This window comes from Musa acuminata, chromosome BXJ2-2 (genome assembly GCF_036884655.1).
Source record: "Musa acuminata AAA Group cultivar baxijiao chromosome BXJ2-2, Cavendish_Baxijiao_AAA, whole genome shotgun sequence".
Classification (NCBI taxonomy): domain Eukaryota; kingdom Viridiplantae; phylum Streptophyta; class Magnoliopsida; order Zingiberales; family Musaceae; genus Musa; species Musa acuminata.
In genome coordinates, this window is record NC_088339.1 from 31386611 (window position 1) to 31412349 (window position 25739).

General features: G+C 39.7%; 3 protein-coding genes across 4 annotated transcripts; all 3 read right to left on the reverse strand.

Annotated features, from left to right (window-relative positions):
• Positions 1–2226: 2226 nt before the first annotated feature.
• Positions 2227–14726, reverse strand: LOC135606049 (lysine-specific demethylase JMJ706-like). Of its 2 annotated transcripts, none has more exons than XM_065096785.1 (11): positions 14347–14726; positions 12693–13071; positions 11419–11575; positions 11129–11348; positions 10622–10675; positions 10462–10541; positions 10093–10370; positions 9564–9959; positions 9150–9475; positions 8800–9039; positions 2227–3016 (listed from the first exon to the last, which is right to left on the reverse strand). In XM_065096785.1, the coding sequence occupies exons 1-11, from the start codon at positions 14347–14349 to the stop codon at positions 2615–2617; spliced, it is 2535 nt and encodes an 844-aa protein (XP_064952857.1). In that variant the 5' UTR covers positions 14350–14726; the 3' UTR covers positions 2227–2614. The 2 variants fall into 2 exon arrangements, with proteins under 2 accessions (XP_064952857.1, XP_064952856.1); XM_065096784.1 differs by having other exon boundaries at positions 12693–13074.
• A 3027-nt stretch (positions 14727–17753) lies between these two features.
• LOC135605042 (myb-related protein Zm1-like) lies at positions 17754–19311 on the reverse strand. Its single transcript, XM_065094717.1, has 3 exons — positions 19109–19311; positions 18875–19004; positions 17754–18748 (listed from the first exon to the last, which is right to left on the reverse strand). Exons 1-3 carry the CDS (start codon positions 19245–19247, stop codon positions 18040–18042), a joined length of 978 nt encoding a protein of 325 aa, XP_064950789.1. The 5' UTR covers positions 19248–19311; the 3' UTR covers positions 17754–18039.
• A 3646-nt stretch (positions 19312–22957) lies between these two features.
• Positions 22958–24249, reverse strand: LOC103975233 (probable calcium-binding protein CML18). Its single transcript, XM_009390139.3, has one exon. The coding sequence runs from the start codon at positions 23767–23769 to the stop codon at positions 23266–23268; it is 504 nt and encodes a 167-aa protein (XP_009388414.2). The 5' UTR covers positions 23770–24249; the 3' UTR covers positions 22958–23265.
• Between the last annotated feature and the right edge of the window lie 1490 nt (positions 24250–25739).

The window sequence follows — 25739 nt, forward strand, 5'->3', positions numbered from 1 at the left end:
TGAAATAGCGAGGAAAGAGTGGCGGATGGATGATGCAACGAGTTATGTGAATCATAAAGAGGGTTCTACAGTACATGTGATGCAGATGGAACCATGTCACTTGTACTTGGAAGAAAAATTGTAAGTAGACGCGTAATGTATGGGTCGTCCAGCGTCCACGAAGATTGCATAGTTACCCATACTCTCCTCGCTTCCTTGAAATACATACATGTCATCCACGTGGAGTGACAGCGCCGAGTCATGTCCATGTTATCTGTACTCACCTGTTCATTTTCCTGAGCCGACTTGGCTGCTTTCCCTCGATGACGATTCCTGCAGTCGAGCCATTATCACTGCATCCCTTCTTTCCTCCGTTCTGTCTCTATCTCCCTTCTTTCCTGCTCGAACCTTAGCTAGCTTCGACACTGTGAACACAGTGGCGAGACAGGGAGAGAGAGCGCTGATATGTGACAGGAAGAGATGGGATTATTTTTATTATAGTGGTGGTGGTGGTGGTGGTGGTGGTAGTAGTATTTTCATCTTGACATGGGGAAAGAGATATCATATCATGCATGTGGATCGAAAGACAGCAACAGCACGTACCAAATAGACATGAGGAGAGTGTACTGCTCAGAGAGAGATGACCCAGAGCTTTAAATGCCTTTGTCTTGTTGGTGGACTTGTTTGATGTTTGTGCTACCTCATATGCTCTCTCACATGAGCGACCACCAATGAACCAACACCCCCAAAGAGACGTGTAACTATTTAAATTGAATGGCGTGGGATAAGATAACGCTTCCCAGAATTAATTTGTTCTGTCGCATCCGATATTAATGCACTCCCATCCCTCTGTTTACCACAGCGTGCATTTTAGTTGTATGCACACCAAAACATTGGGCTTCCGAGAACCTCAAGATTCCTCCACCGAGTTGTCCTGGGGGTTTCCAGGAACGAGACTGTGTGCGTGCCATGAATGGCGATTCTTATTGTGGAAGATATATCTAGTGAAGCCTTACAGAAACATTACACCCCAAGGCTTCGGTAAACAAGATAGGAAGTTGGGATCCCTTTTAATTAGTTTATAGATTGGGGACATACTAATGCATACATTATACTGCCTTAATCATCTTCTCCAAACATACCCTGTTGGAAAATAATTCTCAAGGGTGGTGGTAGGGCTAAAATATTGATGGAGAAGAAACAATAGAAAGCAAATACAAAAGAGAAATGTTATATCATCCATGGCATTCTATAGATCTGTGCTCGCACTTTGGAGTTCTGCTACCTTAGCCACGGGAGGAGGAGATAGTATAGTATATTCTCTAGTGTCGTGAACGTAGCGTCAAATTGGTAATTTCCAATCCATATCTGCGTTCTGGGATAAGGTAGATCGGATTCTTAGTTCGGCTGGCATATGCATCACCAATAGAATCCTGCTACTTTTATCCCCAAAAGAATAAAAAAGAGAAGGAGAAAGGCAAGAACGTACGAGTCTCTCCAGTCCCGTTAATGGAGACAGCTTCTTCCGATTACTTGGTTTAGAGAAGAGACATGATGCGTTTACGTTCGAGACCCGTCATCCTACAGATTCTTTAGGGCCCCCACATGACGTGATCTGATTCTTCGCCATGATGACCTTAATATGCCAGTCCTGATGTCTGCATCAGAGCTTTAATTGTTCTATCTGAAAGCACGGAAACCACATCCAACCATCGTAACATCTGTAGAATTGTCTTACCTAATTTCTTGAAGAGTTTCAGATACGGCAATTGGGCCAGCAGAGTGAATAAAATAGTTCACGGAACAAATCTATTCTCCTTTATCCTTCCTTCGCCTCTCTTCCATGAATCAAATCTGCAACGGAAGATGAAGAAGAAGACAGCATAACTCAATATTACAAATGAAAACATCAAGAATGTACCTGTTGGGTTTATGGCGAGGAATAAAGACACCATGATTGAATACTTTGGTCAATCAAATCTAAATCGAATATTTTGAAGAAGCAGAATCTGGAACAACACTACCGATTCTTAAACAAGCTTTTCTTACGATTCCTACACACTCTTACCCCATTCACAGTCAATTATAAGCAGAACTGGGCATCTACGAGTGAAAATACAATCAAATGAAATGATTGTCTGGTGCTTCAAACTCGAACTCTCCCTGCCGGCTTCAGGGACACAGAGTAAAAAAAAAAAAAAAAAATCCATCACAGGAATAGAACTCTTATGGGTCCAAGGGGCAAAATGTTCAAACCACATGCACAATTTCGTGTGCAACTTATTCAAGTGCCAAATGTAAGAAATGAATCATTTGAAGAACAAAGTAAATCAGAAAATTAGCAGAATGATCATTCCTGACAGTGGAATCGTAACCGAGAAGAAATGATCCACCAATATACAACTAGTATGATACAATTCTACTGTTGTTCAGCATTAGAGAATAAGAAATGTGGTCGAGAAGAATCAAGTCGTGCCAGCACCTCATTTGGAGGCCTACACAAAGAATCAATTAGGTGAGTTGACCTGTTCTAACTCATCTTGTTAATTGATAACTGTGATTAGTCCGACGTTGCTTTCTATTATCAGAGACCAATTAAAATCTGAAGTTAGCATCCGCCCAACACAGCATGCTTCTATGAGGCATGCCAACTAGTATATTTGCCCCCTGGAAATCTACTGCCAGAATCATCTCGTGCAACTGAACCACTAGGAAAAGAAGGTCCTCTAACTTTTAAGCGCTTTGTCCCAAGTTCGATGGATGGCGAATTCCTGATGATGTCTAATGAGTTGGATTGAAGACCATCCCCTTTGTTCCGATTCATTTTTAGTTTAGTAACTTCATCAACAAAGACTTCCCGTCTGATTTTGAAGGATTTTGGTACCATTCCTTTGGAACTCCTGCTAAAAGCAGGTTCAAGGTTCTCAACAAAATGACCAACTGGAGCAGAATGATCTGCCATGGAAAGATTAGATTCTGATGGTGCCACATGCAGATGCCTTCCTTCCGGACGGACCTTCTTCAACCGTTTTAACCCCTATCGATAAAAATCACAATGTAGACCACGATAGTTAATAAATAAAACAAAGAAATTCAATGTGAAAAAAAAAACAAACAAACGAGAGTTAAGTGAAGCAAATTAACCAAACACTAAGAAATTCAATGTAGCATAGAACAGGAATAAGCAATTCGAATAAAGTTCAAAGCCAGAACTTAACCACATGAAATGCATTTATTCACTGAAGTGACTGTTTATCTAAAAATCTAGAAATCAGACAAGCCAATGCACAAGATAGTGCTGCTGCAACCACCACATGAATCACCTTAAATTCAGGGAAAACACTGGAGATTCAATCATGCATGTGCAGAAGGCCATAAAAGGGGACGGAGATTTTCAGAGATGATGCTCATGATAAGAATATGCTGGACAACATAAAAATGAATTTCAAAAGAGGTACATAACAAACTAATTATCTTAAAACCTTGGTGGAATCGCAAGTTCAAGCCATTTTAGTATCAAGATTCAAGAGTAATATAAAATGTGTGTGTAATATAGACATCTATAGTGTCTGTCATTGGCTGATGGTGTTTTTTTTGCATGATGAAAATTTAGTGGAGTTTTAAACTTGAATTATAAAGAAATGCTAAAAACTAAATAATTTAAATTTAAGTTAATACAATTAACATGATGCTAAGAAAAGAATTGAGAGCGTAATCAAGATGGACAAATGACAAGTTCTTGTGAATAAAAGACTTAGATAACTTGTTCATAAAAAAGAAGAGGTTAAATTGAAGCATTGTTCGCAAGTATAAGCAGGTTGTTACAGTGAATAGTTTTGCTTAATCATCATTTGTCTTTCAAGTCAAAAAGAAAAGAAAATAGTTGCAAAGAAGTTATGCTCTATTGGGTGGGCGTTAAGCAAAAAGAAACAACACATGCAAAAAAAGAAACTGAGACAAAAATATTGAGATGAATGTGAGAAGAAATGTTTTCTTTCACAAACACTTAAAATAGTGTCAACAAAGGATAAAAAATCACTTAAGGTGATGTAAATATGTTAAAATAAGATTTATAGATGTTAATTAGGATTAGTAATGTGAGAAGAGGTGGAGAAAGACCTAAAAGAAGCTTACTAGAAACAATGAAAGATAATGCTCTTGATTTACCTAAAGACAATGTTTTGAATATCGGTCGGGTCAATGCGTACCAATTGGTATTTGCTAGTTCAATCAAGTTTTGGTATCAAAACTTATAGATTGATATCCATAGATATCAATTTATTTTTATTATTTTATTCATTAAAAAAAAAATACTATGTTACATTATACTTGACGAAAGTTTGACGAATCAACATAAGTTGATCATATTAGATATTTAGTATAGAAAATGAAAGAAGAAAAAGATAATAAAAAAAATTACTAGGACTACATGGTGAAATTTTAAAGATGATAATATAAACACTTTTTTAGAATAAGATGAAAAAAGGAGCGACTTGGAATTTAGATGAGTATAATATTAATATTATTTAAATTATGATGGCCAATAATATTAGGAGCTTAACAAAAGAGATTCTTGATCAAACTAAAAGTAGAGGTGTAGCCTTAAGAGAGAGTTGGGTGGTGGTGTGAAGAAGTTCAAAAAATATTTTTTACTAAAAGATCATGTTTCAAAGATTGGCAAAACTGGAAAAAAAAAAATTAAAAGATATAGAATCTAAAAAGAGGTTAAAAAACCTACTAATATGGTAAGAAATAAAGCTTATAATATTTTTTATAATAAAATAGAAACTTAAGGCAATGAAAAAGATATATATATCAAATTACTAAAGTTACGGAAAGAGTGTATAAGGATTTAGGTAATATTACTTGCATTAAAGTCGAAAATTAATAAATACTTATTAATGATAATGAGATTAAAGAAAGATGAAAAAATTACTTTATAAATTATTTAATGAATATTCTACACAAGACTTAGATTTAACGATAAATAATAATAGTAGATTTAATAATCATAGATTTATTCATAAAATTAGAGCTAATGAAATAAAAAACACATTAAATAAGATGAAAATAGCTAAGAGTGTGGGGCCTAATAGTATCCTTATGGAGGTCTAGAAAAGTTTAGGGGACAAAGAAGTAGTTTGGTTAACTAGCTTATTTAACAAAATCATAAGACTTGAAAGAATTCCTAATGAATGAAGAAAAAAAAATTAATGCCAATTACAAAAATAAGGGTGACATACAAAATTATTCAAATTATAAAGGAATTAAGATCATGAGGCATGAGCCATATTATGAAACTTTGGAAAAGAGTTTCAAAAGTAAGATAAGTCTTGAAAAAATATCTTTAAAAATCAATTTGGTTTATAAGCCTTGAAGATCAACCATAAAAACTATTTATTTATTTAGATAATTAATGAAAACGTATAGGGAGAAAAAGAAAGATTTACATATGGTTGTTATTGGCTTAGAGAAAACCTATAATAGGGTTCCTAGATATTTATTATGGTGCTCTTTTAGAAAAGAAAGGTGTATCTAGTAATTATATTGATGTTATTAAAAATATATATGATAATGTAGCTACTAGTGTTAGAATTGAGTGTGTCTAGTGAGTTCTCTATTAGCATAGGATTACAACAAGGATCCATACTAAGTCCCTACTTTTTTACATTGATAATGGATGAATTTATTAGTCACTTACATGACAGATCTCCCTAGTGTTCATTATTTGGGAATAATATTGCCTTAGTTGATGAGAGCCTAAGTAGAATTAATTATAGACTTGAGCTATGAAAGCAAACCTCAAAAACTAAAAGTCTTAAATTATGTGGGACTAAAACTGAATATATAAAATATAATTTTAATATATCTAGAAATAGACAAAAGAACACAATTAAATAGGATAGACAAGAAGTCCCTTTAAGTATCTTAGATCAATTATTTAACAAGATAGAAAGATCGATGAATATATTATTTATAGAGTAAAAACGGGATAGTTAAAATGACAAGCAATGTTAGGAATCTTGTGTGATCATCGGATACCTTTGAGATTAAAAGAATTTTTAAGAGACAATTGTGATATCAACAATACTTTATGGATCTGAGTGTTAAGTACTTAAGAAAAAATATATCAAAAGGTTTATATTGCCGAGATGAAAATGTTGAGATAAATGCATGGAGTTACTAGGAAAAATAGAAGAATTTTTTTTTTTATTAATGAACAACTAAGTATCGCTTTGATAGAGGATAAGATGATAGAAAATCGTCTAAAATAATATAGTCATATGCTGAGGGGACCTCTGAATGCGATCGTCAGAAGAGATAAAATAATTAATGTTAGTGATACAAGAAGAGATAGAGAAAGACCTAAAAAGACTTTAATAAAAATTATAAATAAAGATTTAAATTCTGAATTTGACTAAACATATGACATTTTACATATCTTACTTAGTGATTTAAAAAGCGCTAAGTGCCAAAAGGCGCCAAGGTGCAAAAACGCCCGAAGCGCTCGCCCGAACGGAACGAGGCGCTAAAATATAAAAAAATATAAATTAATTAATAAATATAATTATTTAAATAAAAAAATAATATTAAATTAAAAAAATCTTACAGAATCACAATATCACATTAACAAAAAATCTCAAAATTCAAAACAATAACAATAATTTCAAATAAATAAAAATTAGTAATATTAAAATTAAAATAATATATTATTAATCTAATAAATAAAAAAATATTGTTGCTAGTATACTGTTAATAGTATTCTATCGAGTCGATGTGAGTAGAGGGAGTAAGAGTAACAGTAGCGGCAATGACAGCGGGAGCGGGAGCGACGATAATGGCAAGCAGCGATAGCAGCGGTAGTGGCAGCGGCAGCGAGCAGCGACAGCGGTGTAAGAGTAAGACTGAGGCTCCTGATTGAGGCAATAGTGACAACAGCAGCAGCGACGACGAGCAACGACAGCAACAACAAGCAGCGACAGTGGCAGCAACAGTGGAGAGCAGCGACAATAGAGAGGAAATGTCAGCGGCAGAATTGCGAGCAGGGTTAGGGTTGGGGAAGTCGCGAGAGGGATGTTGGGAGGCTGATATCAGTGCTTTAGTTGGTTCAATCGAACCAACTGAAGCACCGGAGACCGAACCAAACGTAAAACACTGGTTCAGTCGCTTGGTTTAACTCGGGCGCTCGCCCGAAGCGCCCGACGCCTGGGCTCGGGCAAGCGACTAGGCGGCGCCTCTTTGAAGCGAGGCACCTAGACATGCCTCGCCCGAGCACCCGAGCGCCTATTGAAATCATTGATCTCATTAGTGACAAATGATCCTTGTAGCTGACCCTAAATAGTTAGGATTTATAGTTTTGTTATTGTTGTTGTTATACTATGTTACATTAAACTAGTATCAACCAATCCAATAGATTATGTTGGATTAATATCTTTAATCATTCCCTAATGAGTGGGAAAACATCCAGATAGTGAACACTAAATAGTTGGAACATTATAACATTTTGTGAATGTTGATTATGTAAAACACTTACACCAAATTATTTGCTTCCTTATGATTGCAAACTTCGAATAAGGCCAGAATTTGCAAACATCATAATTCAATGTTGTGCATATATGCTATTGCACCACTAGCACTCAATTTTACTATGTAAGGACCATTCCATTAGATTATGACCAAATAATTAAAAAAAATAAGATACGAAAAAATAGTTTTCAATCTTCAAGGTGTGATAAGAGTCAAATCATTAATTAGGAATTAGATGAAGTTTCCAATGCTATCAAATCGAAAGATATGATAAAAGATATAGCAGACGAGTCACAAGAGCTAGTTTTATGCCACACTCCACATAAGTGGCATGCAGCATGCTAGCACAGCACTAATATGATGAGAAAACTGGCCAGTGGTGCCTTTTCTCCAATCCAGTGTCATGTTAGCATGCTTCCTTGTGGATACCATGTAGGCTGAGCATGTGGCAGCCTTAACAAGTGTGTGGGGGTGGTGCATGTGATCCTTGATCTGGATTTCACAAGATATAGTAGTCCTTGTAAACTTCTCAATGGCACAAATAACAATAGCTTCCTTCATTTATGTATTTAGAGACAATCATGAGCTTCTCTTTTTCCAACTTTTTCAATAAAGAAGATAAGATCAAATAATTTCTGACATCTATATAGGCAAATAACTTTGACAAAGCCAACCTCTCTTGAATCCTATTTACATATATGCTAAAAGCATTTTTTAATAGAGACCCAATATTCTGGTCCTAAAAGAAACCAGATAATGTCTAGACAATGATATCCATCCAAAAACTATGCTGGTTAGTGACTTCATGTGAATCAGTTAATGTCTGATTGCACATTCTAGTAACTAGAGAGTTACACAAAGGTACAATTCTTGAAAGAAGGTCAGCATCCATGAAAATGGAGGTATAAATTAGTAAGTTGAAACACTAAATACATTTTAATCACTAGTACTCCAATTTGCTAGATAATTCCCTAATGGGAGTTTAATAAAAATTTCCTTTTAAAAAAACAAAAAAGGTACAATGTAGATGGTCCCACTCCCATCTTATCCATGCAATTTTAAGAACTTTTTGTCCCTTTGGTTTTTCTATGCTTAAAGCAGTTCTTTGCTGCAACAAATGTACACTTCAATTAAAAACCACTTCTAACATGTCACACAAGAGACGCAAGGCAACAATAGCAAAATAAACTATTCATCGACAAAGCCAGTATTGAAAATATGTTATCTCATAAATAAAATTTCATGTGATAATCAAAGACTGCAAGAAGGCATTAACTATAAAGGTAAACAAACCTGTTGTTCACGGAGGCTACAGCCAACTACATCACTGGCAGATCTTTTCTCTAACTTGATGCCAGACCTACGCTTAACTCTAAATATTTCAGAGTCAGATTCATCCTCTAGCATAACTGAAGTATCAGGAGAACCACCTTGATAAATAGCTGCACATCTATCAGGAACTAGAACTACAGATTGACATGAACTGGGTGGGTTGGTGCAAGATAATGTTCCTATATTAGGTTTTGCACAGACCTGCACACAAAATTGGCAAATGAATAAATCTCCCATGAAAAACATAAATCGGTCAATATCCAACACATGAACATAAAGAATGAAATAAAAGCTGCAACCAAATTTCTTACATGCAATTGAACTCCTTCTGACCCAACAGATGATGACACTGGTACAGAAGACACAGATTCTAGAGTTCCATACTCATTGTAATCTTTAACTTCATAGCTTGTTTCAAATTTTATCTCACAATATGGAACATATCCATCATCTTCAGCACTGTCGAATGAGCTAGACCATAGATGAAAATCATTGCCTTGCCGAACCTGCTTCTGAACTTCGTCTAGTACATCATTGTCCTGTTCAAACTCCCGTGATATAGCTTCCAATTTCAAAATATCTCCCCTCATAAATATAACACGATCAGAACCACAGTGGCAGCTCCTAAGCTCTTTATCTTAACATAATAAAGATTGAACAAGTCAAATCATAGTGAATAAGATTTACAAGGAAAACACATTGTTGTCTTCAGTTTGATTTCATACCATGGCGGAGACACGTCGGTTCCTTGTGGCAATTACACTTAACATGAGAAACATAGCAGTCACGTCTGCAGATGCTACATAGTACAGTCTCGGTATTAATCCATGCACGAGTCCCTAACTTCATTAGTGACCAACGAGCACGATGCTGGAAGTGCATTAAGTTCACAAAAGAAAATTTAATGCAACGTTGGGAAACAAAGTCTTCAGTTGAAGAGGCAGGACTTTTAGATTCAGAATTTGATAATCTCTTGGAAAGAGACACTGCTTCCTTACAGAGGAGTTCCTCATGAGGGAGCAATGGTATCCTATTGAGAAGTGCATATCGTTGACTAGCCACAGTACCCAGTGGGAACCAATTACCAATGGCAAAATTCACTGCTTCACCACAATTGAACCCTAAAGATTCAAACAAGGAAAAAAGCTTTCAGAAAGCTTAGATCGTTATGAGATAACATAGTGAAGGAAGTACATGAATGCCAAAAAAAACAAGAGAACGCCATACTGAAAAAGGGCTGCAAAGCCACCTCACCATGACTGAAGCCTGCATGATAAGCTTGAGGAAAGGTGACAATAAATTCTCCAGGTTTCTGTACAGCTTTGTAAATGGGAACATCATGTTTCAGTAGAATATTTGGAGGAAACATTGTGGTCTTTCCCAGAAGAACATCAAAAGCTGCATTCTCTCCTTCGCCTTGCAAAATATCGGAATCATACACATGACTTCGAACCACTCTTTCAAAATCTGGTGCAGCATGGCCTGGAATTCCATACCAGGTCTTGGAAGCTCCACAATGATGATAACTAATGCTAAAGATAAGTTCAAACCATAAATCAGTCAACTCTTTGATCTTACACAAATAAAGGACACAAGTTTAGATATCAAAGTTCCAGTCAAAACCTATATAGATAGTGATCTTCAACATGCCAAGCAAACATACTAAAAAGCATCCCAATGTAAAGCATGGGGTCAGTTACTCCCTGCAATGAACCAGCAAACAGTTTCAAAAACCAAAAGCATAAAGGATCAAAGTGACAGAAAAGACGAATTTGTTGCTTACTGGAATTGCATTAACCAGATGCCGTAGTACAGACTTCGGCAGCCGAGAAAACCTCTGTATATAAAAAACAAATTTAAAAAGTGCAATTGGTCAACAAAACCCAAGTGCATCAATAATATTTTCTAAATTCAGATGAGTTCAAACTAATGCTTTTGTAATATAATGTGTGCCATACAAATAAAAAAATGGAATAAATGCTCAGCAAATTCTAGGGTAAACAGGCAAAGAATTTTACCAATTTACATATAAATATCCAGAGATAACAGTAGTCTAATTCTATAAAATTTTCAGCTAGCATACAGTATAGGATTAAATTGATGATTAAATTAAATCAAATTGATGATTAAAGTTACAGGATTAAAGCAGTGAAAACCAGTTCACCTGACATTGATGGTATTGCTAAAAGTAGACTTAAACTGATGGGAAAGGATCCATACAGCTGTCTCCAAATATTAGATAAAAAAGATTTTGCCCCAGAGGGAGAGGAAAAGGGCAGAACATAATCACCTTCAAGTTCCAATTGCTTTGTCCAAGTTCATCTTTAGGTGATAATGAGAATGCACTTCCATCTACATCACAAGCATACTCAACAAACTCTGACTTCCCAAATGCAATTTCATGCCAAAATTGCTCTTCCACAAATTTAGCTGGAAGACATCCAGAACTTGAATATCTTTGAGAGAATACCTTGTTTGCCATCTTCTCAAATTCCCGAAATGTGTATTTTCTGAAACTCACTGACCATTAGGATATGCATAATATAAAGTTCAAGAATCAAACATCATTAGATAACCAACCTTCCACTCATGAAAAAGGTGACCTTGTCATCTGCAGCCCACTCAGCAAGACGAAGAGGTTGAACCCTTGTAGTAAACTTAAATCCAGCTTGCTCCTTCGTTAATACAACACCAGCAGGAACTGAAGCACTTATAGGGGAAACAATCTTACATATGCCTGAAGCATGTAGACAGGTTAACATAGAAGATAAAATAGAAGTCATGCATTATCAAAGCATGAAGTGCACTTAAGTAATTCATGATCGATGTGATTTATGTAATAGATCCATCACATGAACTAGATACTTCCATTTGTTAGTACCTAATAGGTAGATATGAATCCCATTCAACATATCAGAACCATAAGGCATAAGCTTAAATTAGCTGGTGATGAATTTGGCTTCTAAAACATTTCAAAATGGATCGATCGATCACATAGTAGTACCTTTGGAACACTATAGAAAAATAAGCATGTCAAAATGACAAATAGTCCCCATGCAAAAGAGAATGACCTTTTGCCCATAACTATTATCGCATGCTTGAGTGCATTGTGCTTATAGCTATTTAGGACAACTGACAATATTGTTCTGTAACACAAAAAGATCTAAAATTATCTTATTTTAAAACATATGCAAATTTATTGTAGTGTAGGTTGTCATTATACTTTTGTGTATACAGATATGCAAATTGATTCATCATCTATAACTTACTCTTGTCGGTATAGAACAGCTACAACAAGTTGTAGTTCCCAATAAATTGGGGCCAGCTGCATTTATTTCATTGATAAGTCTATAGAAACTCACAAAAAAAATTTATGAAAAATAACATGGTCATTCCGTGATAAATTTTCTAAACACAAGGACTGCCTTCTGGTACCCATGGCAAAATGTATAGATATTAAAATAAAAATTTTGCAAATTACAATTATAAAAGACTACATCATGAAACATTTGAAAACAAAAATAAGGGGAAAAAATCACAGCTTTCATGCACATTTGCATCAAGAAGACCCTGATGAGCAAAATTTGAGCCATCTGGAGAAATCAAAAGAAGGCTTTCCCTTTTCCTCATCAAATTGAGAAATCATCAAGAGAGAACAAAGTAATAAGTCACCATAGAAACCACTTTAAGACAAAAAAAAGAATGGATGGCACACGACTTTCAAATGGGAAGAAAATTTTTAAACCATTTTACATTAGGTTCAAATGACAGTTTAGGACAAACTTGTATAAAAAAGCAGGTGCAAGCACAGTGTTACTTCACAAATTATCATTGATTCAAGAAAATAATCATACCATATCTTGAAGCAAGAGGTGCAATCTGTTGAAGATAATCTAATGGGTTCTCAAAATCCTCCTTTGAAGGACAAAATACAGGACATTCCGGGATCTTTTCTATCCATTGTAAGTCAGACATGTCAAACTTTTTCACTTGGTGCTTGGAGAAAGCATCCTTTCCAGAACCACTGTCATGGGAAAATGCATTGACATTTCCATGAATCCTAGTACCACATGATGATGAAATCCTTAAGGCATCCCCGCCACTTCTGGACATTGTATTGACAGCATCGATACCTTCAGGCACAATGCCAGACTTTTTCTGTTGAAGTCTTCTGCGCTTCAAGATTTCTAATCCATTTTTAACTTCTCCAGACAAGCACGACCGTCCTTGCACCTGCTAAAAGATAAGAAGAAAATGACAAATTACAAGATAATCACATGGAGTTAAAACAAGACTAAACATCTTTTGTTTGTTCTTATAAGTACCAAAAGGCAATTATCTATCAAGCACGAACCTGTATCCAAACCAAGAAGTTATAATCAACAACCTTCGTATCAAGTTTCCAGAGGAAAATTGCAATTAAAAAAAGCTCATTAATTATGATGAACCAGCCAACACATGACAAGATAAGAATACTTGAAACCGAAATTTGGTGTCAATTTGATTAACTCCATGTTCATGATACCCAGAGTAAAGCTGGTTGGAAGGTTGAGCATGAGGAATTTAAATAATTAGGGGTAAGAAACTAAAATATGCCAAAAAAATCTGAGTAAGAAAAGCTACTACAAAGCCACAACATGCCGGTCGAAGGTCGTAGTAACATATTAAAGGAATGAAACCCTAAAGTAGGCTTTAAGGACATTGACTACAGTCCCAAAGGTAACACAGTTAAAATTCGTAGGTCAATTTGTCTCTGTCCCAGTGAGTGAACAAAGCACTATCATATATTCCCAAGAAACAACTCGAGGTTGTACTAGATCTCCAAAAAGGAAAATTATTCTGAAGCATCATGAACAGTTCGAAAACAAAATAGATCATTTTCTTTCCAATTCCGTCCTTGTAACAATCCACGGTGATACAAGCCAGAAGGCCCAAAATTTATGACATATAAGGCCAGAAAAGTCAGAAAAACCTCGTGATTGCCGTCTGATACCGCAAGCACGAGCTAATCCTACAAGTCTCACATTAAAGTATCAAACTCGAGCGCAATGCCGTCAAATTGTCGACACGTAGTTCAGCCATGGAAGTCTACATCGATAAATCGACCACTCTTACAGCATCCTCTACAGGAATTGGTCTATATTTGGAAATCCCAAATCATTAGCGAACAGCTAGAGGAGACGAGGTAAACAATTCTGCTTTCAAGCATAAAGAGACACAGTGACTAAACAGTGACGAAGTCAAATTAAGCAAAATAAACTAAGGAAAGGAAAGAAACCCAAGACGGTGGTAAAAGTGGCGAATGGGAAGTCGGTGAATCTAACAGTAACCCGCAACAAAAAAGGAAAGAAATAATTCCTCGGATAATATTACCAAAAATGAGATGCCAAACGATTCCCGCGTGGAGAAGAAAACAAGAAAAAGAAAGAAGCGACGAACCATCCAGAAACTCCTATCCAATTGAAAGAGGGAAATGGAACGAAGCACTCCAAGATCTCCGCGTCTTACCATCGCATACCGATCCTCCACCGTCCGCCGTGGAATCAAAGAAGCCCACCTAAAAATGCCGCAATCCTTCCCGCAGCACGGCACCGAGAGAAGCCACGCTAGGATTCGAGCCCCCCTTCCCTTACTCCCTCACGAAGAAAACGAAGAACGAAGTATGCGGTCGGGGGCCGCCGCCGAGGACGAGGAGGAGGAGATTCTCCGGGGAAGATGGGACGTTTTTCGGCGACTAGGGGGAGGTTTCTCGGCCGGCGGAGAAGACGAGGTGTGGAGGCGGGGGCGGACGGGATCTGAACAGTGCGGAAAGGGGGAGGCGAGTTCTCGGAGAACCGGTCACAAGGAAAGGAGGCACCTTCTTACAATTACCCCGCAAAATATTATTGCTCCCAACAGCAATTTAATTCCGTAATATTAAAATCCCATGGAAAAAGAGAGGAAGCGGTAGTTGTTGGTGGTTCGACCGAACGCCATTCCTGACGGAACCGTGTTCCTATGAAAGTGCATATTTACCCCTACTCGTTTGCCTGTTTCTCCAAAAGACCATCGTAAATGCCCTTCATGTCCAAGGGTATTTTGATAAACTCGGAAGAGTAGACCACGGGTTGTTGTTCCCAGACCGTGGGCGGTTGAGGTGGACCCCTGCGGTAACTGGCAGTTCGAGTCGGAAAACCGCCGACGCCGGGGGGGCGCAGCAGGCCAGGTGGCGTACGGCAGCTCTCCGTGATGCCATCGCACGGCGTGCGGTGGCGACAGACGCCCGGTTCGGAGTTGTCGCGTCACGGCTCGGGCGCGTAGGCGGCGGGGTTGCCAGTGGGAGCATGAGCTGGCGGTCCGGAAGGGACTTGATTGATTGACGGCGTCACCGACTCCCGTGACCGCCAGTTTCATGGTCTTCCAATGTTCCACGCGCCTTTCTTTTGTCCTTTCCTTCACGAGTCTGGACCACCGCCGGTGAGCGTGGCGTCGGGTGCACCGTGGGACTTTACTGGGTCAGCAAGCGGTTCTCGGTGTCGAACCGGCGGGTCGGGTCATACCCGGAGCAGCGCCGAGCCACGGTCTGCTTTGTTTAACGGGTTTGGGTTCGGAACGCGGTTCGTACACGTGCTTTCGATGAGGAATCTTGTGCGTGCGTTGGTGTGGTATTATCTCACGCGCACGGAAAGTGGTGTGGTTGGCTCGGTCGGTGACGTGCTTCAGGTTGGGTTGGTTTGGTTTGGGCAACTAAACCAATAAGCAACGGTGCCTCCTGTCTCTCCATTACTAGTGTCTCGTAGATGACATCAATGTTAGAGACTCCAGAAAGGGTTGACTAGATTCGAATGAGAGTAAGAGATTGATATGGGGGAGTGATGTGACACAATTATTTGGCATGATTAGTAAACCCTATGTGTCCGTTGACTTCTCAGGACTGTGGAGCAAGTGGGTCAATGTGAGTTGGGACATGAGCTATGTAGATCTTATTTCAACTGTGGGAAACCGCGTTTTTTATTGTGGCCCGTTGATTTGGTTCAAACCTGAAGTTTCAGATCTTGTTTTAATTGTGACTAAAAAGTACTTATATCAGAAATCATCTATGAGATGAGTTCTGCTAATATCCAATGAATTCACTCGTCTTTGTCGAAGTCCGTTAGACCAAGTCAAACAGCACGCGATGGTTGACTGCAGCGAGGACGTGCATCTACGGAAACCTGTAGATAGATATGTTGAAGAGGTCTTGGGTGCACGAGAGCCTTCCTCCTTTTACTTTTACGTTTTCCACGGTGGTTTAGGATGGAGGCGATGGGAAGAAGGCGTCCACCTCACAGAGACGGAAGTCTTCCTCATGACTGCTGCCACACAAGGAAAAAGAGCAAGCAAGAGAAGCCCACCACCACATCCTTTAGGTCGAAGCTTTGGATGCCGTCCGCCCTTCCCCATCCTGTTCCTTTCTTTTATCTTCCATTGTATGCAACAAAAGATTCCACTGGACTTTGGGATCACAGACATGGTTTGAGTCGCCACAAGATGTTGGCATGGGGGGTGAGAGTTGCAGGAGTCACATCGGGGGGACACAGGTGTCCGACTCGCGAAGATTGTGGTCAAAATTCAAACTTGTAAGGTGGGACGAAATAAGAAGCAAAGCTTACGATTCTGTCATGCCCAACCATACACGGCCATCTAGAAGAATGGAAGCTTCCTCGTGCGGGAAATGTTAGGTAAAATCGTTGAAGAAGTCGTTGGGCTTGTTGCTACACATTTATTTTTTGGTCCTTTTTTCTTTTTCCATGTGAGGTGCGATAGAAAAAGGAAAATAATCATTTGAATTTTCTTTTTATATGAGTGTCAAATGCTTTTTTCTTTACGTGGAAATGATCATCAAATTTATTGGTTCGATTTTGATTTCGATTCAAGTAAACGATTAAACAATGGTGCCTTAAATCTTTAATTTTGATAAATTATCAGATCAAAAAAATATTTCAAATGACGTTTTAAGCTGTCAACGTTTTGCTTGGTAAGTAGGTTTAGGGAATTCCAAATAGATCTGATATGACACCATCAGATCAATATCTTAGGTATGAGAAACAAATTCATATATGTGAGATCAAATTAGTGCATGACGCACATGAACTTCCAATTTGAGATATCATATATAGGATGGATTGGCCTCCTCCCTTTATTATGTTTTAATTACAATTGCAAATACCAAATGCATATATGGTTGTCAAATATCAAACCCGCAACTACTAAGGAAATATTCTTGCAATCAAACACTTGCATTGTTACTATCTGTTTCTCCTGTCACCTACAGTGAACCTGAGGCTGCCCATAGCCCAATATGTGATTTATTGGGCCGTTAATGGGCCAAAAACTATACCTTACTTTTATTCTCGTTTTTATTTTCTAAAAGATGAAATTACTCGTGATCTCTATCTTGGCGATCGTTGGGTTCGTCACCCACTATTGCTCTCTCGCCCTCATCACCTTCGCTAAAGAACATAATTTGTTTGCTTCATCACTTCTCTTCAATCATGACAATAACGTTTATAGTAGCGACGATCACCTAATCTTCCTTCGATGCCTATGCCCTCCTCTCTCTCTCTCTTCCTCGTATTTGGGACTAGAAAAGATTAAACAAATATATTATTCATTGAAATACATAGGGAATAAGTTTGCTTAATCAACAAATCAGAATTGATTGCTCCTCCTCTGTGTTTTTAGATTTGTTTTAGCTGCCAAAGTTACAAAGCAGGTGACTCTTCCACCTCTACGAGCAGGAAACATGGTATTTGCATCAGGTAATTCATCTTTCTTCACCAATACATGTTGCTAGAAAATAGCCCATGCAGCATAGGATCACACACAAGTTTGATATTTGATATCCTTCAGATCTCTGATTTGACTGTATAATCTGACGATGAGAAGTTCATGTATAATGCAAGAACAGAAGCATTTTGATGCATATATTCCATGTATCAAGTTCAAAATACATGTGGCGATGATGAATCAAATCAGCTGCTGCCGACGGTAGCAGAACCGAGCAATTGACATGCATAACAGTAGCATCTTTGCAGGTGCAAAATTCTAACTTGATCACCCACAACTTTGACTCAGTCGAGGGAAGGTAGGAGGAATTCGTCCAACATCCCTGAAACTTGGCATGATCTGATTAAAAGATACACCCTCTGTTGTGCAAATGAGCCAAACTTTCAACCCATGTCAATCTATCAAGACAATCTCAAGACGATCCGAACGGGATGGACAAGATGGCCCCTCGTGAAGATAACATGACACTGTGTCACCTTCCTCCCTCTCAACCCACGGACACGGTTGTTCGACAGCACCCCTCAGCGGGCTCCCTTGGTCCTCCACGGCCGCAGCTTCCCTTAAGCCAAGCTCCTTCTCCAAGTACTCCAACCATTCACCGTCATTCCCTTCTCTATTTGACTCCTCTTCCACTGCAAAGGAATTGTTCGGCTCAAGTGCCTCCCAGGTCAACGAGCATGCATCCTCGTCCTCGATCATGCTCCAAATATCCGGATCGATTAGCACGTCAGGAACAACCTCCGGGTCGACGCCATGATTCATGGCGGAGAGTTCTGTCGAAGAAGCGCTTGATATGATCGTGGTGCTACCGCGCGGTTCTTCATCCAACATGCTCCACAAGTCCACGTCGGGCTCGATGGGGATCTCGATCACTTCGAACGAGGAGTTGTGGGAGTGCAAGCATGGATTGTTCTGTTCCCCGTTGCTCTTGTTGTCACCTTGATCAGAGCAGGAGGGGAGTGTGCTGGAGGAAGATGAGCTGAGTGCCTCCTCAGGATTGTTCTGCTCTTTGAATGCCAATCGCTTCTTCAAGTGCGTATTCCACACATTCTTTATCTCATTATCAGTTCTTCCCGGTAGGTGTGACGCGATTTTGGACCACCTAAACAAGATCAAAGCAAGTCATCGTCTCCGTGCCAGATGAGGATCGAGACTAACTTCGAGCTGCTACGTAACGATCATCAACAGGGGTTTCTTAGACACCAAGCATGGAAGTTCATGGTCTTACTTGTTTCCCAACAGCCCATGCAGCTTTATTATGTTGTCTTCTTCCTCCTCGGTGAAGTTGCCGCGCTTGATATCTGGGCGAAGGTAATTAATCCACCTCAACCGACAGCTCTTCCCACACCTAAGCAAACCTTTCCAAACCAAACCGAGAAAGAAAGAGAAGGTCCATGTCAATTCACTGAGATATATGCATATATACGAAGAGGAAATGGACGTGGGAGAGAGGAAAACAGACCGGCGAGTTTGGGCAGAGCGCGCCAATTTCCGTGCCCATGCTTCTGAATATAAGCTATCAACCTCAGGTCCTCCTCCGGCGTCCATGAGCCTTTGTTCAGTCCAACCTTCGCACAGCAAGGCGCTCGGCCACGACCCATCTCGCTCTCTCTCTCTCTCTCTCTCTCTCTCTCTTTGTGAAGGACTTTTGCCTCGTGGCGATGAAGAGTGAGCGTGTAATATATTTATACAGAGAGAGAGAGAGAGAGAGAGAGAGAGAGAGAGGAGGGGGGGTAGGAAAGGAGGTGACGTGACGACAACTTGAGTATCACCAAGCTGGGACCCACATTTTGGATTGACTGGTAAAGAAAGATCCATGAAAGACCATTGACGCTTGACATGTACTCCGTTCCTATCCATCTGTCAACAAGAGCTGCACTGTGTACACACAGCACAGCGTCTCCTTCACCAGTAGAAGAAGATGGGAGTTAGGCAAGAGGCCACAGGCGGTCGGTTTAGTGTCGCAAACAAGCACTTTAAGTCACTGGATTCTGTCGGATGATTTCTCAGTCACCTCGACTCCCATTTCTTCCCGTTTATGTCGTCAACTTACGAGTGACGCAGACAATGACATGACACAGGAAGATTGTGCATCTTGTCGATCGCATTTCCTGCTCACCTGTTCTCGGGGAGTCTTCTGCACTCCTTCATTCGTTGCTTTTTAGTGTTGGTTGGTCTTGACCAAAACAAAGCACACAGCAGGAACCTTCAAACTCTGTCCATGATCAAATTAAGGGCTCTCTCGGCAGAGGAAAGAAAGCAGCAACTGATACAGATTCATTTAGAGAATAGAATGGAATAATTGCTATTGCAGGCTTTCTCTCCACTTTAGTGATTCACTCAAGAAAGAGACCTCGCCATAATTGCTATAATTATTGTTTATTTACTATAATTCGTTTCAGATAAAATTGTTAAGGTGAAGATTTAAGTTCCTCTGTTTGTCATCAAGTATGCATGTTAGAGCTTCAGTGTCTAGTTATCATTCAATGTAGACTGTCATCTGCTAGATTCATGCTTTAAGAACTCAGGAGAAACACTATGCTAATTTACGCAACGCAAAATGCTTCATAAGAATCACAACAAATAGGAAACCAAAAGAGGAAAAAGAACATTAATATAAGCATTAGGAGACTGGAGATTTCTGCTCTTTGAGCCTTCACACGTGAGCTAATTCCTACATCGCAGCCCTACTGGTCTTCGAGCCTTTTTCTCAGAAGGAAAAAAGTGGAGGAGCTCTAAAGCTTGGTAGGTGAAACCTTGATGCTTTCGGAAAGATGATATGTTAAGTACCTTTCATCACAAACTAGTCTGATGAATTGCAGCTGCTTCAGCTATTATATGCTCAGAGCAGCCACAGAAAGATGAACCGAGAACATATATAGTGGAAGCTTTTTGTGTTTGGTCAAATGTCCCACAATCTAGTCAGCTGAGCTACTCCTTTTCTATCAAGGAAACAATATTTGACCAAGAGTATGAAACAGGGCGTAGGTGTCAGCTCAAGATCACTACAGAAAACCCCACCCCCAACTTAGAAAAGAAGATTGACCTCCACTCGTAGCTCAGAGCTCCATTCCAAGTCCAAGTTAGGGTAACCAACATCTCGTGGCCTTTTACCTCACCATCACCAAACTCTTGACATGCTGCCATAGCTGCAGTGTGAATGTCTACAGTTCAAGTTGTTTGACTCCCTTTAGGGTTTCTACCTACAGGTCACTGACACTTCATCTACCCCTTTGTCCCGTTTCCAAGTTAGATTACTTGTGAGAAGGCGACGTTCAATCATAATTAGAAATGCAGCTTACTGGCAATAAAATAGCTTTGGTCCAAAACGACATCATTAGAATACCCCATATGAACAGTTGAAAGGCAGGTGATGTCGATCGCAGACAGTAAATGCTTTGCTATGGGAATTCCTTTCACATATTGTGTGGAGACACATCTTCTATCTTTGTATTACTTCAGATGTGGGCTACCGAGTTAATTGCAGGTGTGTCGACATATAATAGTATCACTGATTCATTAGGGTTGAAGCTTTATAAACCTTTTGAAGAAGGAGAAGTGATGCATTAAGTATAGAATTAAGATAGGCAGGTTTAGGTATGTCTTGACACTGATTAGACGCAGCAAGTTCTGCTAACAATGACTTGAACCAATGGAAAAGTTGGAAACGAACAGAATTCTATATGCTTTGCACCGGTGGTTCTGAAAAATGGAGAGAACTCATTGAATCCATAGTAATCAAGAGTTGGTAATTGAAGTCACGATCTGTCACACTCGAAATGGTTGGAGAAGAAGAACCAGTCCTAAGATAACAAGCAGCTGCAGCTAATTACATGCAATGTGAGCAGGTTTTTAGTTCTGGAGAACATCTTTCTTCTGTTCCAAGTGTTGGTATCTCAGAGCCCCCGACAAAATAAGAGCACCAGTTGCTAATCATGTTTTAACGTGAGAGATGGGGTGATTAACTGATGAGCTTTCACCCATGATTAAAAAAATTAAAGACACTGTTATCACGTAATAAGCACAGGTTTTCTTGAGCAGTGGGATCTGACAAGTTGTCAACAAAGAAAGCAAACTTCTTCGTAAAGAAAGGTCTGAAACCAAAGTCGCAGTTGAACTTTAGGTTGGTGAAGGAGATGGAAGTGTGTGCGTGTGGAGAAAAGAGAGGTGATCTTTTAGGTCACATCCTGACCCAACAGCAAAAGGTGAGGATGATGCATACAAGACCTCAGGGTTGCGGTTTCTTGATGGTGAGCTTTGGTTGGGTTTAGGTAGACTCAGGACTCATCGGTCTAATATTTCTTGTCCTCTGCTGCTTTTATTGACATAAGAGTGGTGTAAGCCTATCGTAAGCTTAAGATTATCGCTGGCCACTGATTCACTATTGATATAGTGATGATTTACTATAACAATATCTACTTGAGAGTTTAAAATCTTTTTTATATTTAAGATATTAATGATAAAGATGATAGATATATCATACCCACCTACAAAAGATGCTTCTGTAAGCCAATCCAACACATCTAACCTGGCAAGAAAACTTTGGAAACCTAATCTAAGATCAAAATGGAGTAGGGACTTATAAGCAACATTTTTCGCTGTTGGACTGATAAGAGCTAAGATTATTAGCTGTAACCTGCGATAGCTAATACCATTTAGTTTGTTTCTATGCCTTCCACCTCATCTAAAACTGTGGAAATCACCTTCGTTTGTCGTTCGTCTGCTCGATGATCCTTCGATGTTTAAGTTAGATGTGCGAAGATGAAAAACACTCTTGATGAGTCGATAATGAGGTGAGTTCTGAGAGCTGATATGACCTCCGAAGAGCTAATATGTAGTAGTGCAGACAATCACTTGTAAACTGCGATCACTGATTTAAGTTTAGGCATCTTAAATCATTGATTTAAACTAAATTTAATTGTTTATTCAAGTTAATGAATAGCCAATAGTGTTAGAACTGATCCAGAAAATTTAATAAAGGATAATTTGGCAACTCAATAATCTTCCTGTTACTCGGCAATCTATAATAGTTCAGTGATCCTAAGTCCTTTTTTTTCTTCTTTTCTAATCCATTTCCAGTGGCTTTCTCAGACAAAGTCAATCAGCACCTACTTATTTCTTGATATGATGATTTGAATGAGACACCCAAGAAAGATGCTCTGAAACAACAGAGAGCATTTCACTGTATCCTTCGTTTCTGGTGGCTCTTGGATCATGCTCTTGGATTATAGGCATAAACTAAGAAGCCCCAACACCGAAATGTATGTATCGATCGACCAATGATTCAGTAATCATCCATCACTCTCTAAAAGAAAAGAAAAAAAAGGCTTTTTTATACACAGAAAACATGGTTTTCTGACATGAAAGAAACAATAATTTAGCAAGATCTTATGCACAGAAAACTGGGTTTGTGAATCCCCATGTACATGAGCCAAAACAAACATGTCATCACCTCCGTCCTCACTGGTTTCATCCAGTATCCATTCATATCACACTCGGGTGAACTATGTTTGTGTGCAGAAATAGAGGAGAAGCAGAAGAAAGACCAAAGGATGAGGGAAAATGGCGAAGGAGAGACCTTTTTATTTCGGTACCTACGAAACAAGGGAGGAAATGGACTCAGGACCAGGAATTGTCGAAGGCTGCGGAGGAGATGGCCTGGGAGAACTCTTGGAAGCTGATGCGCCCGTCGCCGTCGGTGTCGGCCTCCTTGATCATGCCGGTAAGCTCGGTGGCGGTGAGGGCGTGGCCGAGCTTGGCCATGGAGTGGACGAGCTCTGCGGCGGTGATGTACCCATCGCCGTCGCGGTCGAACATCTTGAACAGCCGGAGGAGTTGCTCCTCGGTGTAGGGGGACTTGGCCGCCACGAGCTCCGGGGAGACGAGGACCACGAACTCGGAGAACTCGACGAGGCCGTTGGCGTTGGTGTCGGCCCTCTGGATGAGGGCATCCAGTTGGTCGGTGCTCGGCTTGAGGCCTAGGGAGCGGAGGAGGGAGCCCAGCTCGAGCTGGGTGAGGCTGCCGTCGTTGTTTCGGTCGAAGGAGCGGAAGATCTCCCGGAGCTCTGCCAGCTGCTCGTCGTCCAACCGCACCGGATCCTCGCCGCCGCCGCCGCCGCTCATCTCTGTCTCCTCTTCTTCTCTTCTCGGTCTTCCCGATCGATTATGATCGATGACCGCGTAAATCCCAAACAAATCCGATCGATGTGCTGCCAAGATCGGATCTTTGGGGAGGATCTCTTACCAAGATCAGATCTTTAAGGCTGGATAAGGATCAAAGGATGGAAATCTAGTCGGCCAATATAGCCTGATTTTTCACCGGATCGGATCGGCGGCATCTCAGTGCTTCGAGGCGTGGCCGACCGATCTCGTTGGATCCGCCGCCGGCATCGGGGGAGCAGACGAGAGAAATTAAATGTACGGAATTAGGCGCAGGGAGGGGAAGAATCAAATGGGCTATCACCAGTGAGGAGAGTTGGTGATCGAGTACGGAAGACGATTAATTCTGTAAGATAATAGAATCAGAATTAAATAAAGGATAATAATAAAAGGAAGCCATGCCGTGATTGCTGGGCGGCACGATTCGGCGGCCACTTCGTCAACCGACCACGATCGGATATATTCGATAACAGATTCGTGGATCTATTGCCGCTTCGTGCATATCTTTTGACGCTTCGTGCGTATCTTTTGCCGTTTCGTGCATGTGTTTTCGGAAATGATGGAAAGGAAATTTAGGTAATATTAGATTTGGAGGCATGTACATGAAACCCGGCTCGGCTCAACTAACCACAAGGCCTAATTGAACCTTGTCCTGCGTGCTGATGCTGCTTATATCAATTTGGCCGAATTAGAGTATTTTCTCGATCATGTTTGATATTGAGATGGTCAATTTTTATAATCAACACAATGTGATAAATTTATACAATTTATCTTTTTAAGCATTATTCTTTAGAAGAGATTTTTTTTTTGTCTCGAAGGAATACAATTCAAGATTTGCTGCTTAGTCGAGCAAAACTTTCTCCTAGGGGTTCGAACCATCCTTCACGAATTTGTTATTTGATATTTGATATGGTCAATCTTAATTATCGTCAAAACTCTCATTGTGGGCATAAAAAATCGTTCGTAGGAAGTAAGATGACATCAACAATGACCTACTAACTCATCCGACAACCCACTATCACCTAGACGAAGATGCCGGTGCGAGAACCCACAAATCTTCCTTTCCTACTAGAGGGCGATAGGGTCACGATCTTCTACCCCCGACCAATTATAGTTTCGAGAAAGGAAGCACAAGTCAATTGCCAGGAGCAAACCCTTGATGGTAAAACTTATTTCCCCTTTTGTCGATCGCTTAGCACAGACAACCATTATCCACTTATCCCGAGCAAGCACTAGCCTTGATAAACAACGCCCTTGTGGTCATCTTTCACTGACGGTGCATCATAGTCTCCCTCCATCGATTACTTGGGTATCGAAGTCGACGCCCAAAGCTTGGAGAGGGGATCGACGTACAAAAACCCTACTATTCCCACTCCCTTTAAAATTAACTTAATTATCGAAAGGGTCCGATCGAAAATTTCATTATGCTGACCACTTATGCAAGATTCTCGACGAAGCCAATGCATGCTCAGCTCATCCCTAGTGCCTCAAGGAAGCCCAATTCATCAGCAACCTCTCGAGATTGTTTTAGCTGAATCTCTCCTCACTCTAACCACTTCTTGTGACTGTTACATGAATCATCAAGACAAACTTGCACCTTCGAGACATAATCAAATCGTGACGGCTCCCCAATCAACAATATCAAGATAACAACATTGTTGAACATTAATTAGTTTAGATTGAAAACATACCTTGAAAAAACTGTTTTTATAATATTGATTTTGTAACATTGATTACAAAATATTGTATATATGTTTTATGAAGATATTTTCTTTAAATGTTACGCTCACAAGGTATGTTCAATTGTTGCTTCGTTGTAATCTCTGAAAGCTGTGATACGATATATGCCACGCTTTGCCATGTCGAGTCCAACCATATATTAGATATAATTGCAGATTTATTCTCTGCGGAAGTTGTGAGAACTGGGAATCACG